Below are 17991 nucleotides of genomic sequence, written 5' to 3' on the forward strand. Positions count from 1 at the left end.
AGAAAGTGTATGTGCAAGTAAACTACTCTTCCCGTACAGTAATGCTTATTTTTCAGAGTGGACCAAGAGCAGAAGAATTTCTCAGTATCTGAAATCAACATTTGTAACAGGGCTGAAGAACAATTCTCTGGACAGATCTTCCTCAAGCTAGTTTTATAATTTCAGATCTACAACAAGTTGCAGTGGAAATATGGAAATGGTCTGAAAAAAATAAAGTCTGTATTGGTTTTCTGTTAAAATTTTACCGTAGTTACCACTGGGTTTGTGAATTAATGATACTTAAGGCTACACAGAAGTAGCCTTAGATCTTTACGGTTATTTCCTTTTGGTAGGGAAATTTCCCTGCACTGGTCCAATAATGTCAGTCATACGGACAAACTTCTGAGTGCATACAAACCAGGAACTGCAAGGAGATCTCCCTTAAAGTAATATTATTGCTGCTAGTCAGTATATGCTTACAGCAGCCTTCAAACATTACTTAGTGGAGTAATGGATAGACTGTACAGTGTGTGTCAAACTAGCTGCTAATTCATTTCCCTGCCAAATCCTGAAGCAATTTTACCAGATGCCTGGGACCTAAGCCTTCCTAACCAACCACATTATGGTAAGAGGAAAGAAAAGAACAAAACAAACACCCATCATAACACTAATAAAAGCATATACATTAGCATTGTAGAAGAATGATGCTTGTGTCATATTCCACAGTTTTCAGTTTCCTGCTGGCTTATGGGCATTGCGAACACTCAACTGGAAGTAAACAGTGGTGGAAATTAATAGCCACCAGTAACTTCAGAAAGGCTTTTAAGAATGTTGTACTGAAACAGTTTGGTCGATCAGTGGCCATGACAAAGAACAACTTCATGTGAGAGAGCTGCAACTGCTGCCCAATGGAAAGATTTAAGAGATTAGATTTCATTGTGATTTTCTCTCACATAAGATACAAAGAAATAAACCCACTCAGAAAACAAGTAAGCCGCTGGATATAAACTATTCGCATGTTTCATTGCTAAAAAGAACTTTCTTCATGGAGGAATCAAGCACCACCTCTGCTCGTGAAAACACCCACAGTATGTTTAGAGTCATCAATTCCGACATCACCTTTAACTAGCAGCCAAAATGACACTCCTGCAGTCTATCACTGACTAACGAACAGGGCAGAGGAAGCTGTTAGCCTAATACCTGCCTCTCCTGCACAGAGGTTACCGGTGCGGGGAACCAGCAGCAAGCTTTACCAAACACACCCACATTCTGGCTTTCCTTCGACAGTGTTGGACAAGAGCTCCCTGCCTCGCAAGGCAGGGAGCAGCAAAGAGGAGTCCATAAAACCCCAAACTTGAAGACGAGTAGAAGAATTTCAGAGTCCTCACATCCGGCCGGCGGTGTGCATGTCTCTCCCCTGAACCAGTGTTTGTTCAGTGCTCCCTGCAGACTGGATGTGGCCTGAAACAGGTGGGTGAAGCTCACCTCTGCCCAGTGTGGTTCCTGTTCGCCTCCACATTTAAGGCCAAGTTGTGTAGAAAGAGAAAAAGCTGCCACCACACTTGATTTCTGTTCTGCTGATGCTGTAGAGGAGAACAGTTGAAACAAAGTTATTTATATTTCTAAAATTGCAACATACCACTTCTCTTTTCCAATAACAACTCAGTTACACTTTTCAAGAGCAGACACTTTAATCCCATCAGCATAACAAGGGGGTGCAGCAAGGGATGAGGGGAGAGAGGGAAATGATAAGTTCTCCAGAAATAATTGTAGCTCTAACATTACAAAAAGAAAAGAGCAGACCCTTTATGCATTGTGCACAAGAGGATTAAACTTTTTTTTTTGCTTGTAGGATTTTGCAGAGTTTAGCCAAGTGCTGTTTTTAATCAGATTGGCTTCTGAGCCTTTCAAAAGCCCCAGCTGCATGAACAAACAACCTTTTTTTTTTTTTTTTTTTTAAAAAAAGCCCCCCTTCACCCCAAAAGTTAAAAAAAAGAAAAAAATATAACTGGTGATCCATCTGTAAGTGATTTGACACCGTGAAGGTCAAAGGGTTAATCTTCAATTTAAACCACACTGCTGAGACAGCAAAACTCTGATTTCATCTAGTACAAGAAAACACATTCGTGCACACACACACTCCCCCGCCCTCCCCCCACCACATTTTCCTTCCCAGCATCTCCAAGATAATACTGCCCTTTTTATAGCCACTTTTGACAGTAAGCCATAAATAATCAGCCTTGGAGCCCTTTCCTACTGACTGGAGCCAATTAAACCTTAAGCAAGAACATACTTGAAAACACACAAAAAACCCAAACCAAGAGGTTATTTCAGGTCCCATTGTCAGGGAAGAAACATGGGAGTTGAGTTTCAGGGGGACACCAGGCTCCATAATGCAGCTTTGGGGCAGGGACACTGTTCCTTCTTTTGTTGTGTGTAATCGCCCTGCAAAAGTGGCTCCTATTATCCCCCCACCTTCCCGCACTTTAATGGCATCTCATACAAACAGGTGGGTTTCTCTTTACATTGCCCAGCCTGGGATACTATTTCACCTCAATAACCACCCCTCTATTAGAAGTCAGGCTTTGTTTTCTCCTCCAGAATTCCATATTTGCTAAGCAGGACTGATCATTTCTGGAAAACAAACCAGCCCCAGCCCCAGTCCCCCACCCCCGTCCCCAGCAGACAAGGAAACAGAAGACTGGCTTCCAACAACTCTGCCTCAGCACACAGGAGTTCATGAGAGCACTGAAGCACATTATATGAACAAGATGTTTCAACTTAGAGTAGCCCAACAGGGCAGAACAACAGGGTTGCAAGGCATTCTTTATGTAATCACAAATAAGAGAGAGCTGCAACTGGAGTTAGTATACTGGAGACGTGTCAATAGGCGGTTCTTCAAAGCCCTCCCCTACATTGGTTATGTTTGTATCTCAGCATGGGCAGATCCGTGCCCACAAATCACAAGCACACACCAGACAGGCTTCAGAAAACCTGTGCTCACCTTGCATTTTAGCAGTGGTTCGTCCTGCTTACCGTCAAGACCGAATGGTTGTCTCCTGGATTTAGAAGAGTTCACACAGCTCTAATCACGCATTTCGACACCCGTCTGTTCGGAGCATAGCCCACAGATGGGAACTCTAGAGCCTGGTATCACTTATTTCAAAGAAACCAGCCCCGATTGTCCAGACATGGCTGGGTTTACATGAAAACAAGTCTTTCATAAACTGTCCTCTGTGGCTGGGTTACCAACGCCCGAGTTGTTCTCAAAAAGCAAGATGCTTGTTGTTTTGCTGCTCACCTCTCAGTTTGACCAGGCTTGTCCTTCCTTGTCAAACAAACTCAGAGATTTTTCTCACCCTTTTCCACACTTCCAAGCCTGCTCAAACACGCATGTGGAACCACAATGTTCTGATGACATCTAGATACCATGTTTTCACCAAGCTATCGTGGCTTAAGCTGAATAATCCTTAAAGGGAGATCTTCCATGTAGCACGTCAATGAAGCAGCGTGCAAGCACAATAACTTCTGCTGCAGTTTCCACAAACAGAGAACTATGCTAGGAGAGCAGAATGGACAAACATACTGGAGGTGCTCTGAAGGCAATACTGTCACTTTGGCAGATAATTTCATTCCACTGGCAACCAAAAGGGTAAAGAAGTGTCTTATAGGGAGCTAGTATAGGAAATGTAAAAGGAAGTTTAAAAATTGGTATCTAAATCCTGAACTTGAAATACATCTCAGCTGATCTGGCATGTACAATTTCAACTACTCCACCCTGTCAGAAGGACAACTATGTGCAGGAACCCCCGTATTTAATGTCCCACTTCATGTAGGAGGCTGCTTTGGGCTTCTCACACACCTTAAGAGATTTCTAAACACTCTCTCTACTCTTGAAGTTCTAAATGTCACAATGTCACCTTAGAAGCAATGATTCTTTGTTCTTTGCTGTGATAGGTTGGAAAAAAGGAAAAAAGGAAAAAAGGAAAAAAAGGAAAAAGGAAAAAAAGGAAAAAGGAAAAAAAGGGAAAAAAAGGAAAAAAAGGAAAAAGGAAAAAGAAGGTTGTATTCAGGAAAAAACAGTGGAAGGAGAGAGCTCATCTTCCTCCTTTTTATTATTTATTTATTTAAGAGGAAAAGGACTTTGAAAGAGTATTGGATTTTGGTTTTGTTTGGTAAATATGACTTAGATATTTACTTTCAGAAGGGCTACAGATTTGCAAGAGAACCAGTGGGATGTAGTATCACAAGCACTAATTCTAAAATTCTTTTTTTTTTTTTTTTTAATATTCATACTCTACCATGTTAATTTCACTGCCTATTTAAGCTACTTTTTTGGTACAGCATTTTCTTCTTTCTCCAGTTAAAAATGTTTCCTACTATTTACCTGATACACTCAATGAGATTACCACACAAGGAAGAGCTCAATAAGAATTATTTCAGCCTTGTTTTCCCTTCCTTATAAAAGTTTAAGATCTCATATCACTTTGTGAAGGACATTTATACCATTGATTTTGTTTTGAAGTTAAAAAATGGAGCACTAGGCAACCTATTGCCTACAGCCTCTCAGCAGGCCGAGGGCAGCTTTCTAGGTTTTATTCTTAGACTGCAGGGCTTCTATTTTCCTGGGTCCATATTTAGCCGGCATTTCCTTCCATGGGGTTGCAGTTCAGACACACTTTCACTGGCTTGCAGACTGAAGTAGCCTGCTCGCACTGTCCTCTCCTTGCACTAATTCTGGAAAGTGAACCAGAGCAGGAAGGTGATTAAGACCAGAGCTAATCTGGCAAAAAAGCTACCTCTACTATTGATCAGGTCATCCCTAATCCATCTGATCCACATCACTATGTAGTCAAACTGATGCTTGTGCCAACACAACAGAAAGGCAGCCTGAGAAAAGAGGAGCAAGCTGGACTGCTTCCATCAGTGGCAAGCCTAGCTACCACGGCTTACAAAACTATGGCTTCACTGCTGGGCTGAGCTGCTTTCTGTGGCACCAGTTCAGTGTGGGGCAAGAGCCGCAGATATTCTTTGCAATAGAGATAGAGAAACCAATTTATAGAAAGATCTGTCTGAGCCTAAAAAAAAAGTACTTTTTGAAAGTTTCAGTAGCTTTTCCCTAGATATGCCTCTGCCAAGACCAAAATACTCAAATATCTCAGGACTGTTTTCTTTTTTTTGAGGGGGGCGTTGGGATTTATTTTTATTTTTGGTGTTTGTGGTATAGTTCAGCTGCCAGGAAGGACAGAAAGCCCCGGAGAATGACTCCATGAATTCTACATCTGATTTTTTTCAGATGTGGTATGTTTCAAGTCAACTCTTACAGACTCAAGGCTATTGTGGCACAGGTTTATGTTTTTCCTAAGCTTTGCTATGCTGATTGCACCTTCACCAAAGCATTTCAATCCTCAGAATCACTACTGCAGTAAGGTATCAGGGATGAACACTTTGCTACCTCCATGTAGCAGTAACACAAGGAACATTTCAAACCTCCTTTCCCAAGACGGAAAGAAACCCCTTTTGCCCTCCACACTAGCTGAGACTGAAGAAAACTAGAGTTGTGAATACAGTAAGTCAACACAAAGCTGGAAACACATAAAAACATTTCCTATCACAGCTGCTGCTTTTTGAAGGGGATATCCTTAAGAGACTGTCTGTCTGAGATGTTAGCATGAATGCTTCAGTGAGTCACAAGGAAAGGAAAGGGCATTTTACAGGAAAAGTGTACTATGCAGAAGTAACAGTACATTAGCAAACCCTACTCCATGAACTGTACTGGTAAAAGCCAGAAAACTGGTAAACAAACACATAAAAATTGCAAGAACCTTACTGGAAACAAAAAAAAGAGAGACAGAACTGACCTGACACTTGTTCCTTCCCCATAATTATTACTCCTAATACATGTTTAACACTGTCAGTATACAAATATACATCTGTCAAACACCACCCCAGATATCAAAAGCTTTTTGCTCCTTTCAAGCCCCTGAACGTGGTACTCAAGGGAAGAATAGTATGGGTAATACACCTGAAAGAAAATTCTGTCCCTCTGCCAGCTCCTTGAGTCCTTAGGCATAAAGATTTAATAGATGAATAGGATTCACATTTCCATCTGATGGAAGTGCCATTAATATCTTTGAAAAATAAAGAATATGTTCATCATATACACCTATTGTATGCGGGTATGGCACATTCCTATCACACATACAGAATCATGCACCTGACTGCCCTCTGCAGCTTGTGGGCAATTTTTGACTTCGCTTCATGGTTTGCAGATCATTAAGGGTCAAAGTCCGATCCTGTCTTAACTGGAAAGTTTAAAATATGGACATAAATGGCAATATTATAGCAAAAGAAGAATACTGGCCTATGTGCACTTAAAAACATCATTCTTCCTTTAATGACTAATACAAGCATTAGCAGTAAGTTGTTGGGGTTTTATTTATTCACTGAAAACAAAAATACTTGCACACCAGGAGCAGTTGCTGACTCATCGCTGAAGGCTGTTTTGGCTGCCAGGTGGCTGGAGGCGCATTGTGCTACCACAAAACATGCTTCAGCTCAGAAAGACTAGAAAGTCACAGTCCCCAAGGCAACAGAGGTTACAGAAGGTGTCCCCAGTTGGAGAGAGAAATGCAGGCCAGTGGAAGTCAAATCCAGATCTTTCCAGCTGTGATTCCGAATGACTGAAGAATAATGCATGTTTAAAAAATTAAAAAAGGAAAAGAAGGAGACAGCAACAGAGAACAAATGAAAGAGGAGCTTGGCGGCACAAGGGAGGACAAGGCCCTTCCTGCCTTGCAGAGCCCCTGGCTTGGCTGCGATGGGCGACGTTTGTGGTGGAGGGAGACTTCTCCCAAGTACGGTTCCCTTGGCCAGAGCCCCAGCTGCGCTTCGTGAGGCGAGATAAGCAACACGTGTGCCTGTGAGGAGAAGGATGCGCAGGAGTGTGTGCAGGGAAACCTGGGGGGTTGGGACCCGGTGCAGGGCAGAGACCCACCCAGGTGTAGTGCTGGCCTGGGCAGCAGCAGACCTCAGATGGGCCCTGGGCACAGCGGGGCAGGTGAGCCCTTCCTGGGCCGTCTCGCAGCTCGAAAACAAGCAGGCAGCCGCTCGCTCGCGCCTTCCTCTTGTGCCGAGGCTGCAGGAAGTGGAAGCAGACAGGCGCCATGGCAACAGGCAGCTGACTGCAAGCTGGGAAGGGCAGCTACCGGCCAGCGCTTTCCCAGGCCCGCTGCACCGGCCCGGGGCACGGGGAGTTATTTTCCACCGCGGGGGTGGGAAAGGGGAGGAAAATAAGGGTCCTGCATTTCCACAGGCCGCACCTGGTACTGCCTCACCCTCAGGAGAGTGCCCTGGCAGGGCTTGCTCCTCTGCATTTCAGAGGTGAGGGTGCAGAAGAGAAGCCCAGGCCATCCCTCCGCTTCCGCAAAAGCTGAGGACAGCAGCGCAGCACCCAGCCGGGCAGCGGAGGCAGATTTATTTACTCAGCATTTACACCAACCCCAAGGCACCATCCAGCGCGGGGGTGATCCCCCCTGGTGACTACAGCGTACCTCGGGGTTTCGGTCAAAGTAAAACTTGGGAAGTTTTGCAGGACAACACCCCGGCGGGGCGAGCGCGCCGGGGGAGCCGCGGGCAGGCAGGTGCAGCGCCGGAGCCTGCGGGCACAGCCGCCTCTCGTCAGCAGCTCGGATGACTCACAGGCTAAATTTAGCGAGCGATATAAACACGGCAGCCGCAGCGCAAACACTGCCCGGCAGATCCCTTCTCACGCACGGCGCCCTCAGCCCACGTCTCCTCGCTCACCGAGGTCAGTGCGGCCTTCGGGGGCTCTGGGCTGCTCGGAGGGCCTCGCCGAGGACAGCTGCAGCTCCCCAGCACCAGCCGGGGGTAACGGGTTACATCAGAACACCTCATTAGGGTTAACGGGAGTTGCCTCACTGCTTTATTTTTAGATTGCTATTCTTTCGGCTGCGGTGCAGTCCTCAGAAAGATTACTTTGCCATTGGCGAGGGTAGCTACCAAGGAAAAAAAAAACAACAAAACAGAGACTATAAAAGGCTAGCAGGACATTTCCCTTCAATGGCTTGAAACAAAGGAGGACTCCGCAGTTGGGCCCTTGCTTCCCTGCCTTTCCACCATAAAACTTAATTGAGTAAAATACAAACATACACACTCCTACCATAAATAATCAGTCCAAGCATCTCATCATCCCCCTAAGAGATGGCAGTATCTTAATAAGATCAACCAATCTAAGCATGGACTGGAGGCAGAACTACTGGGTTCCAGTCAGTGATCACTGCATGATCTCAGACAAGTTATAACCTGCATTTCCTACTCTCCCACACTAAAAAATAAGTGGGATATTACCACAATTATTTCTTAATTGAAAAATAATTTCTCAACTGTCTGACTGCTCTGAGTAGAAAGCACATCACCGCTGCCGTGGTTCATGTGGTACTGTGAGAACTGAAGAAATGGAACACAGCCTGCAAAGAACACTGGTATTTTACAGGAGAACAAGAAGTACTGTATGTTATTTAAAGCACACCATGAGACTGCAGGTGATGTCAGAAATACTGACAAATAGTTCACTATATATCACTTGTACTGTCCCAAAGGATTATTCCATATCCTTTAGTAGCAGCAGTTGTGATGTTTTGAGATTGTAGCCCCACTGCCTGAAAACACACCACGTGAAGGATTCACAGCAGTCTGTTACAGAGTCCTCATTTCTCTCCTGTCACCAGGCTCCCTTATCCTCTGCCCACTTCCTCTACCAGAGTTGGGCAGGAAGTTTTGCTTTTTAACATTATCCACTTTTTCAAGCAGGAACAAAAGCCATAATATATTTAAATCTTTTGTCAGATGAAAGCGTAGCAAAAAAGAATAGATTACGCTGATGCAAAAGTTCTGTTTTTTATTAAACTAATGCATAATGGTTGTATGCAACTACCACATCAGGAGTTCATACAGCCCAGCCTCCAACAGCAGCCTTTTGTGGCTGCCTGAGGAAAAGCAGAGAGGGCAAGTACATGCAATAGCTCCCCCTAATACTTGTTCAGCATCTAACTATTTTGAGCTTATGACTTCCTGAGTCAGATCTGGTTTCTGTTTACCTAGTGACCCTTTCTATGGCCATAAACATGCGCCAGTTCCCCCGAACCCAGGTAAAGAACTGTGATGCACAATGTCTCTTGAAAAGGAGTTCCAGAGCTATTTATTGCATGGAAAAAAAACATCTTATTTACTTTGAGCTGGCTCCTACTAGCTTGATTTGATTTTGCCTTTGTACTGGGATAAGCAAGTTTATCCATTCCTTCACATCACTTTTGATTTCTGTTTAATATTGCTGCCATATCCTCCTTGCTTTCTGTCTTAGTCTTATCGGTCCTAGGCCATTTTTTCTTTACACGTATGGAAATTTCATCATCCTTCTTGCCTTTCTCTGAACCTTTTACAGTTCTCCTGTATCATTTTTAGAGGAAGAAAGGAAACCAAAAGTGTATGCAACATCCAAAATATAGGAGAAACATGGATTTATGTTCTTGCTCTTCATTTCCGTTCTTAACACACCAAAGAATTTTATTTCATGTCAGAACTGAAAGGGTCAAGCAAGTTTCTTTTAACCTAATGTCAACTAATCAGCTCCACAGGCAGCAAGATTTGGGAAACATCAAAACAGGTGCAAGGCAAGGGGCAACAGGTTGCAGTGTCACTTATACACACGAGGGAAGGTGCACTTCTAAGCCCACCACTTCCTTCACTGTCATTTGTCAAAATGGAAAAAAAAACTAACAAAATTAAGAAAAAAGATATCTGTCCCCACTTTGCCATATCTAGATTCTGATTCCACTGACTGTGTGAACTCCTCTTCCCCGCTATGGCACACTTGATTCCTCAAGCCTAGTATCCCAGTTCTACAGCTTTGCCTCTCAGTCTTCCCAGCCTCATACCCAGCCTCTCCCCTACCCTCTAAACTGGGCTCACCCACATAGGGAATCTTCAGTCTGGTTCTTTCCCATGCCATGCTCCTGCATCCTGAGCCAGAAACTCAAGTTCTGCACCAGTTGGCATCCCACAGCCAGAAGAGCTGAACAGAAGATCCCCTGCTTTGTGCAGCAGCAGCAGGGTCCAGCCAGCACTAGCTAGAAGCAGAGATCTTGAGATGTACTAACCTACTCTGGAAACAAACGAATGAAAGCACTTACCCCAAGTCTCAAAGAGACTGCAGGTACAAGTAAGGAGTTGCTGGTGCTACGGGCTCAGCTGCAGGACAGTTTGGGAATCTTTGCATTACATTATTAGAAAGCTTTTTGTTTTTTTTCTTTTCTTTTCTTTTAAAGTGAAGTCATAACAGTTTCTTGCAAACAATTCCGGTTAAAAAAGAAAAAAGTAACTGTTAAAAATTCCCTGAATGTCCTCAGTAAACAATGGAGAAAGCCTGGTGGAGTTTGGGATGAGTATTGCACATGTAATGCCGTGCACCCATCATCCTGCACTAAGAAGTTTCTGACAGGACACTCAGGCTCCCTGTTGCATAAGCAGAAGTGTCTCAGAGGATGCCTCAATAATTCTCATGAGACACAGAGGGGGAAAAGTATGCAAAACATAACAAGTTTCACTTTCAAAGGAAAATAATATTTCCTCCTGGACATTTTCAGTGTCATTAACTTGAGGCAATTGGGTACATGTCTGGTAGCTTGTCCATAACTGGTGGTTATAGGCATCCAGACTCCACAGGCTGCTTGGGCCCACAGCACAGCGACAGCAAGAGTTATTTGCTGAACCAAGCGGGGAATATTCAGAAACAAAGTTTTCTATAGCGAGATTCATGGAGGCTATTTGAGCATGGTCAGCATATCTAAATCAACTGCAGGATTCCTGATGTGTTGGAAAGGGGCTTTGTTGTTGTTTGTAATGCACTTATTTACTCAAGAAAGCTCAGCTCTGATTCAGCATCTGGTTCTCATTGAGGCTCAGCTTTTTTTAAACCAAGCTTTCCAGATGGGTTGACTGAAGCACAAGGAGGTCAAGAGACTTGTCTGAGGTCATACAGCAAGTCAGTGGCTCTGCTTGGACTGGAGCCCAGAACTGTTCAAGGCTACCACTCCTTGGCTCTTAAAGAGACAATTTTATCCCCTGTGAAGTGATCTTATCACCATGAAGAAGAAACGTGAAAAAATGGTCCCCTCAGAGCTGCAGCCTGCTTCGAAAGAGTTATTCTATTTAGGAAAAGCTGTAGCGTTCCAATGCCTTGGTGGATCAGGTCAAACCAGAGGGGTGTGATACTGATGTACGGTGTCATCCACCTCACACTTATATAACCCACATGCTCCTATAGGGTGGCTCTGCACTGCTGCTGCTTGTCTCTAGCTTTCTACTCGCATTCCTTCCAGCAGCGTGTCAGATCACAAAATTCACTGTCCGTTGAAGCTGAAACCTCTCCTCAAGGCACAAGAAGTCAAGTGCACTGAGGACCTGAGGAAGAGCCCAAGCACTTGCTGCCATGGCCTGGACAAGGGAGCCCAGGCAGCACATCTCTGCTGACTGAGCAGCAGGTACCCGAAGCTCAGCTCCGCTCTCCATAGCGCTGAGTGTACCCTTCAAGCTCAGTCACAGGTGTTTGTTTTCCAAGGGCAGAGTGAGAAATGCATAACGGAGGAAACATTGCCAGAGGCTACACAGCCTCAGACAGGTAAAAGGTACTAAAGAACTTCAGAAGACATAGGTGGTCTCACGCATCATCCGAAGAGCTCTTCGGACACTGGATCAACTGCTGCTACTTCAGGAACACTGAGCTTTGCTCAATCCTTTCCTAATAAATTAGGATCTTAAAAAGATTAAAGCCACAGAGTGCTAGGGAATGTCATGTTATTGCTCTAGCACTGTTCTAAGGATGAAAAACCAGGTTTTAAACTACTGTATTCTGTTGAATATATTAATAGGAAATAAAACCCTGAAAATGGTGCACATGCCAAAAGCAAACATAGGTGCGGCCAATTTTCTTATTCTTACAAGATGCATACCCAAAAATCTTTTGTATAGCCAAGAACCACAAAACAAATACCACATAGCTCAGGGAGCCCAGGGAAGAGATAACAGTGACTCTCCAGGGTTCCCAGTGTGGGATGGGGTTAGACAGTGCGTGTTGCCGAGTCCAATGACAACTCAATGACGTCAACCTCAGCAGCTATTGCCCATTCAGTTCCCTCTCACAGCCAGGGATGTACAATAACCAGCAGCCTTTGTGTCAACACAGCCTTTCTGCCGCAGTAGCAAAATGAGAGCCATACCTGAACTGCTGGAGTGTCTCACAGAACTCAAGAGCCACGCGAGGACAACTCTTCAGCTGGCCAGATGATTTACTCCAACACGGAAAGTCTCTCCTAACTCCTGCTGAAGGAGCATGTACTCCTTTTCACAGGTTCACAGATAAAATGTTTTGTAGTCTTCAAAAAGGGGCACAGCTTGTTGAAAACCAGACTTGCTCTCTCTCAGGACTTCGCGAGACCACACTGGTGTGACTAACTTTGTGGTTTTCTAAATCTGATTCAAGACACCACTCTGGAAAGTTGGTTTTGACCAAATGGTTGAAACAGGCTGGAATTGGGCATCCAAATCTGGGATTAGTTTCACAGCAAGCTAAATGACAGCCCAGTTTTCCACATCTCAGATTGCCCCTTCCAAACCACAACACACTGTAAACCAGTTCATGTGTCTCCGGAGAGACTTGCTTGCTTCTTCAGCAACCGGCTGGGAAGAGTCACTGCACACAGGACAGAGGGGCTCCTGCACGAGAGATCCATGCCAAAAGCCAAAGGAAATCCTCCACACAGGGTTGGGAGGGAAGGGACTGGGCATGACAATAAAACACTCCGTGGGGAAAAGTGCCTTGGACACTAATATGTGCCTCAGTACTTAGCTTTCCTGGCAGACAAGAAAGAATCCCTTAACAGCTCCAAATGCCAAGGCCTATCCCAGGGTCAGGCTGTGGAGAACCACTGGCTGAACTACTCCATCCTCGGTTAAGGTTTTGTATTTTTGTTTTGTTTTCAAATGTAAATGGCTGAACAGCTCCCCCTCCTTTACTACTTGTTGCTCTTCCAGTCCAAACAAAGACAGCAGAGCTCCTCCTCTGCTGGCTGCACGATTGGGTAGTGCAGGCGGATGCTTTTGTTTACTAACTCTCCCACATGCTTGGCTGACGCGCAATTCGGCTGGCCGGGCAGTCCTGGCTGCAGTCCTGAGCATGGTACTGGGAGCCCCTGCAGCACACACAGCCAGCAGCTCACCCGCGGCTACGCGGCTGCAAAAGCCAGAGCAAGGGCAGTTTCAGAGGGTTTTGGGGGGGCATTCTCAGATGCGTTTCCAAGGCACAGACATCAGATAGGTACACTCCCCGAGATGAACAGGGTCAGGTTACAACCAGTTTCACCACTTCGCTCCAGGGCTCTTCCACTCCAGAGATGGCTAAACATTTCCTTAACTGAGAGAACCTGACTGGAGACAGCGGGCCCTTCAGCTGTTGCTAGTGAAAAGGTGCCACTGGGGAAAACCCCACTCAATCTAGTAACCTAAGATAAAAAGCTTGCGGTGGTTCATCATTTTCTGTAGTTTGCAAAAATGACATTCATAGCCCTATCTACATGTCTACAGGTTAATCTTCACCTGTTACAGCTTCTTTAATAGTCATGCTGTTTGAATATGAAGAATCCTATTTCCCTCATGTCTTTCGTGTCACAAAGAGAACCAAAACTTTGCCCAGCCACAGGCCACGTTCTCTGACCAGGACAAAGACCCTCACTTACCTTTGAGAAGAATTGCAACAGATCCCACAATTACAGAGCACTGACTCACTTGGAGTCACACTCTGAAGTCAGCAAGAATGTTAGCTTCTTCATACGCAAGTGGATACACACTCTACAACACCTTGTTGGACTTGCACGCAAATAGAAAAGTGCTACCTCCTGCTAAAGTTTGGCCACCCGCGCCAAACTCTGTATGGCTGGGATTTTCATTTCTTCATTATTCAACAGAGAAAGGAGGGCAAGGAAGAAAGAATCCGGGGTTTTTAAGGATGCTGGGTTTATTTGGTTTCTTTGAAAAGCAGTGTTTCTTTTTTGTTGTTGTTGTTTTGTTTTTATAGAAGAAAAAAAGATTCTGGAGTGTGGTTTTCAGACCCGATGGCATCTTACAGCTGTCTTTTGTTGTGAGGAAGTTAGTCACAAGTCTGAGACACTAGCTAGGACTGTCTCACAGAGGAGCTGCTAGCAAGTCTCGCACAATCTAAATACACTCTGCAACACGTGAGACAACTATCCCTAAACAACAAGGAGTGTCAAAACAGACTCTGGGCTTGTTGTCATCTCCAAGATGAGGAACTGATATAAGCCACAGCCAGCCAGCTGTGCCACAGAAGAGACAATGCTGGTGGTGAGGAGGGTAGAGGAAAACAGTGAAAGCTGTAATAAAAAGCAAGGAGGAGACTGCTGGAGAAAGTACCAGTGACCCTGCTGATGATGAACCAGAAGAGCTGGAATAGCAACAGCAACCTTCCCAAGCAGCAAATGCAATCCCACACACGCTCCTCTCTCCACCTGCCAATCTTTACAAAGAGCCACCAAACAAGCATAAGCAAAATACATAGGGATACCACGGCTTTCATCACTGCTGGCAGTCTGCTGCCTTAGGCAGCAGCCTGCTTGGCTGATGCCTGGAGCCAGGCTTCAGGAGCACCACTCCTGGATAAGTAAGCCCCCACCTTCCCCTTTGGAAACACCCTACCCTCTGTATGTGGAGCCGGTGGAACTGGTCTGCAATGCACTGCAACTTCCGTGCAATCTGCACCTCAGCACGCGCCTCCTGCTGACCTTCCTGAGGCTCCTCTTGGAGGTGTCGATCCAATGCAAAGCCAACTGGAGGGACGTGTAAACGGTAACCAGCATTCCCTACAAGACAGAGATCAGAAGAGTTGTTCTCCCAGCACAAGGAATAGCTCTTCTATTCGGTACACTTCATGCACGCTGAAAGAACTGCACATAATCCTGATTTTTTGACTCTTTTTAAAGTCCAGTTTCTGAAGCCCAAACAATGACCGCGTACAAGCAAGCATGCTCAGCTTTTAAGTAGATTTATATCCATTAAGCAGAACATTGTGTTGCTTCCCCTAATCAAATGACTGATAGGATCTTGCCCTTGGTTCTTTTTGCTTGTTTATAGTTCAACCAAGTGCTGAGGTGCTGGTTTTGTTTTTTCTACACTTTTTCCAACGTTTCTGCCTCAAGTTGTCACCCATTAAAGGTTACTGCATCTTTTCTGTCAGACTTCTCCGGCATTTAGTGGGACCGATATGAAATAAGGCTGGATCGGATATGCAGAGCTGAGTAGTGTCTTATCAGTTACTTATAAAATATTGCGTGGACATGCTACATATTTAACTCCAGGAAAGAACCTAAAAGCTGTCCCACTAAGCGTAAATTGTTGCATTTCTATCTCTCCACCGAAAACTTCCAGGAGCCTTCCCATGTGGATGAGACAGCACAAGAGGTTAAAAAAATGTAGGTAAATGGTAGGATATGAAGGATGGTGAACACTTGAATGTCTAGCACTACAATAAAATGTGACAGAACATGAAAAAGAAAAAAAGGGGGAGTATCAAGTACAGCAGAAGCAATGAGCAAGCGCCTAGATCCTGCAGTGACAGGCAAGGGTAAGAAGATACAAGTCATTTCTCCTCAGGGAGTATGAGAGAAGCAAAATAATTTAAGTCCTTCAATTAAATGCCCTAATGAAAAACTTTGCCTGATCGGGGAAGTGCTGAAGGGACAGTTTCCTTGCTGAAAAGCTGGTGACATTGGAGTGCTCTTACCATAGAAGAGTCTCCGGGGCTCTTCAGTGACTCCACAAGGCAACATAACATCCTGACTGGAAGAGGACGGGCTGAGTGTTTGAGTTGCCTTGTCCTGCTGCTCGGGATGCCTGACACCGGGACCACAGCAGTGTGTGAGGGGAAATAGTTGAAACCTCCCCAGAAGGCAGCTGTAGGACTGGTTCTGTGTGAAAATGCCTGTTGCAGTCATCTCACCAGGCTGACCTGCAAGTCCAAAGTCATCAGAGTGAAACACGTCATCGTCCAGCCCATCCAGGCTAGAATAGTCCTCTTCCAGGTAGCTGGGGCGATCCATCGCTCCTGCAATAAAGGGACATTTGATGAAACAGCTAAGACAAGAATCACATCCAGGAGACAACACCTTCCGCTCGGACAGTAAGGCACAGGTCCTTCTTTCGTGCCTGCCTGCCTGCCCCCCTCCCTCCCAGTGCAGCCCGTCTGCATGGGCAGGAGAGGCAAGTGACTCAGTGGCGAAGATCAGGGCTTTGTGGAAAGTCCTCAAGTGCCTGGCCAGAGAGAGCCAAACTTAACACATCCAAGGCTCCACCCACGACTCCAATCCCACAACTGGTCACAAGGAGGGAGCCAACCCCTAGCCTCAGCACATCAAAACTGAAGAGACATGGTTGTAAAAAGCAACCCCAATCCCTCAAATTATCCTGTGCCAGTCAACTTCTTTGGGGTTTGCTCTGCTTTGGCCTGCTGCATGCGAACTTCATGGTATGCCCCATTCACTTTTTCCTCAACTGTTGATGAAGTAAAGCTCATAATCACAAGGCTGCGAGGCCAGGCTTTTAAGAAATCCCAGTGGTTGCAAAACTCACAAGAGCTGGCAAAGCTGCCTCTGTGAAGCTCTCCATAACTTCTCCCTGCACGGGCCAACTTTCCCTTCGACTTCCCATTTCTTCCCTCAGCTCAACGGAAGACATCTCCCAAACTTGGCAACGCAGCCACTCCATTACCTGTCTCACCCCGAAGTCTATGTGCACTGTCAGTGCATTAGCTCGTCCAGCTGCTAAATGAAAAGACATTTGCCAGCATCAGGGTTTAAGTCAGGATTTCTGTAATTGCCATAGCAAGAGCTCCTGAGCTCTGCTGCAGCACAAAGTTGGACAAAAATGGTAGAAGAAAAAAACAACAACACACAAACAAACCCTCTATCGCTATTGCAGAGCTCCTTGCGAACAGACAGTCATTAGAAGCAGATTTACCAAAAAAGCCACGAGTCCCTTTACTGTTACCTGTGCATCTAACCCCATTGGAAGACAGTCTCCTAAGAGATCCATCTCCAGGCTTTCCACCCCGTTCCAAACAGGGCAGTGAAATTCAACTCTTCACGTCTCTTCCTTTGCTCTGGTTTGCGAGGGAGCATTTAACAGAACGGAAGACTAGCGAGAGGAATTTCAGGCCTGAAGGAGACATCAACAACAGCTTCGTAAGGACGTGCTCGGCGCTCCCATCTCCCCCCAGGTGAGCGGCGCCCACACCACCTGTAAGCGTGAGAGGAGACGAAGGGCCTGGCTGCTGCCAGAAGCCTCCCTGCAGGGCTCTGCGCTGTCACCCAGCCTGCCCGCAGCCCCCAGCGGCACGCGGCCAGCGGAGCAGCGAGCCTCGCTCTGCCCCCAGCACTCACGCCTCTTATTTCTTCCTCCTCCGGAGCGCTCGGCGGAGGCGCCTAAGGGACGGCTTGCCCCAGCCCCCCTGAATCTCTCCCCACCGCCCGCAGGCACACGAGGGGCTCGGCGCCCGCAGCCCCGACACGCCGCGGCGGCGGGCGGGCAGCTGGGCGGGCTCGGCGCACACGTGCGTGCCAGCTCCCAAAACAAAGCTGGCCGCGAGCTGCGCCGCGCTCCGCCGCCTGCCGCCGGGGCTCCCCGCCGAGGCGCTGCCCCCCCCGCCGGCAGCCGGGACGGGACGGGACGAGACGAAGCCGCCGCCGCCCCGGGGCACGGCGCCGCGCCCCCACACCGCTCCCTGACCGCCGGTACCGGGGCCGCAGCCCGGCGCTCCGCCGCCACGGGCACTCACCGCGGAGCGGGACCGGCCGAGCCGAGCCGAGCCGAGCCGAGCCGAGCCGCGACGGACGGGCCGGGGCCGGGGCCGGGGTCGAGCGTGCCCCC

General features: G+C 46.5%; 1 protein-coding gene across 4 annotated transcripts; it reads right to left on the reverse strand.

Annotated features, from left to right (window-relative positions):
• Positions 1–1110: 1110 nt before the first annotated feature.
• On the reverse strand, positions 1111–17952 carry BMF (Bcl2 modifying factor). 4 transcript variants are annotated; one of them, XM_035539547.1, is made up of 4 exons: positions 17900–17952; positions 15851–16171; positions 14767–14930; positions 1111–1562 (listed from the first exon to the last, which is right to left on the reverse strand). In XM_035539547.1, the coding sequence occupies exons 2-4, from the start codon at positions 16164–16166 to the stop codon at positions 1461–1463; spliced, it is 582 nt and encodes a 193-aa protein (XP_035395440.1). In that variant the 5' UTR covers positions 16167–16171; positions 17900–17952; the 3' UTR covers positions 1111–1460. The 4 variants fall into 4 exon arrangements, with proteins under 4 accessions (XP_035395440.1, XP_035395437.1, XP_035395439.1 ...); XM_035539544.2 differs by lacking the exon at positions 1111–1562 and having other exon boundaries at positions 14155–14930; XM_035539546.2 differs by lacking the exons at positions 1111–1562; positions 17900–17952 and adding an exon at positions 17113–17125 and having other exon boundaries at positions 14155–14930.
• Positions 17953–17991: the final 39 nt, after the last annotated feature.

Source organism: Cygnus atratus, chromosome 5 (assembly GCF_013377495.2).
Source record: "Cygnus atratus isolate AKBS03 ecotype Queensland, Australia chromosome 5, CAtr_DNAZoo_HiC_assembly, whole genome shotgun sequence".
NCBI classification, from domain to species: Eukaryota; Metazoa; Chordata; class Aves; order Anseriformes; family Anatidae; genus Cygnus; species Cygnus atratus.

Excerpts from the sequence above, each read along its gene's own strand:
- BMF (XM_035539544.2), bottom strand. The coding sequence starts at position 16,166 with ATGGATCGCCCCAGCTACCTGGAAGAGGACTATTCTAGCCTGGATGGG. Across the intron at positions 14,931-15,850 it reads GCCCCGGAGACTCTTCTATG|GGAATGCTGGTTACCGTTTA; the intron begins GTAAGAGCACTC and ends TCTGTCTTGTAG.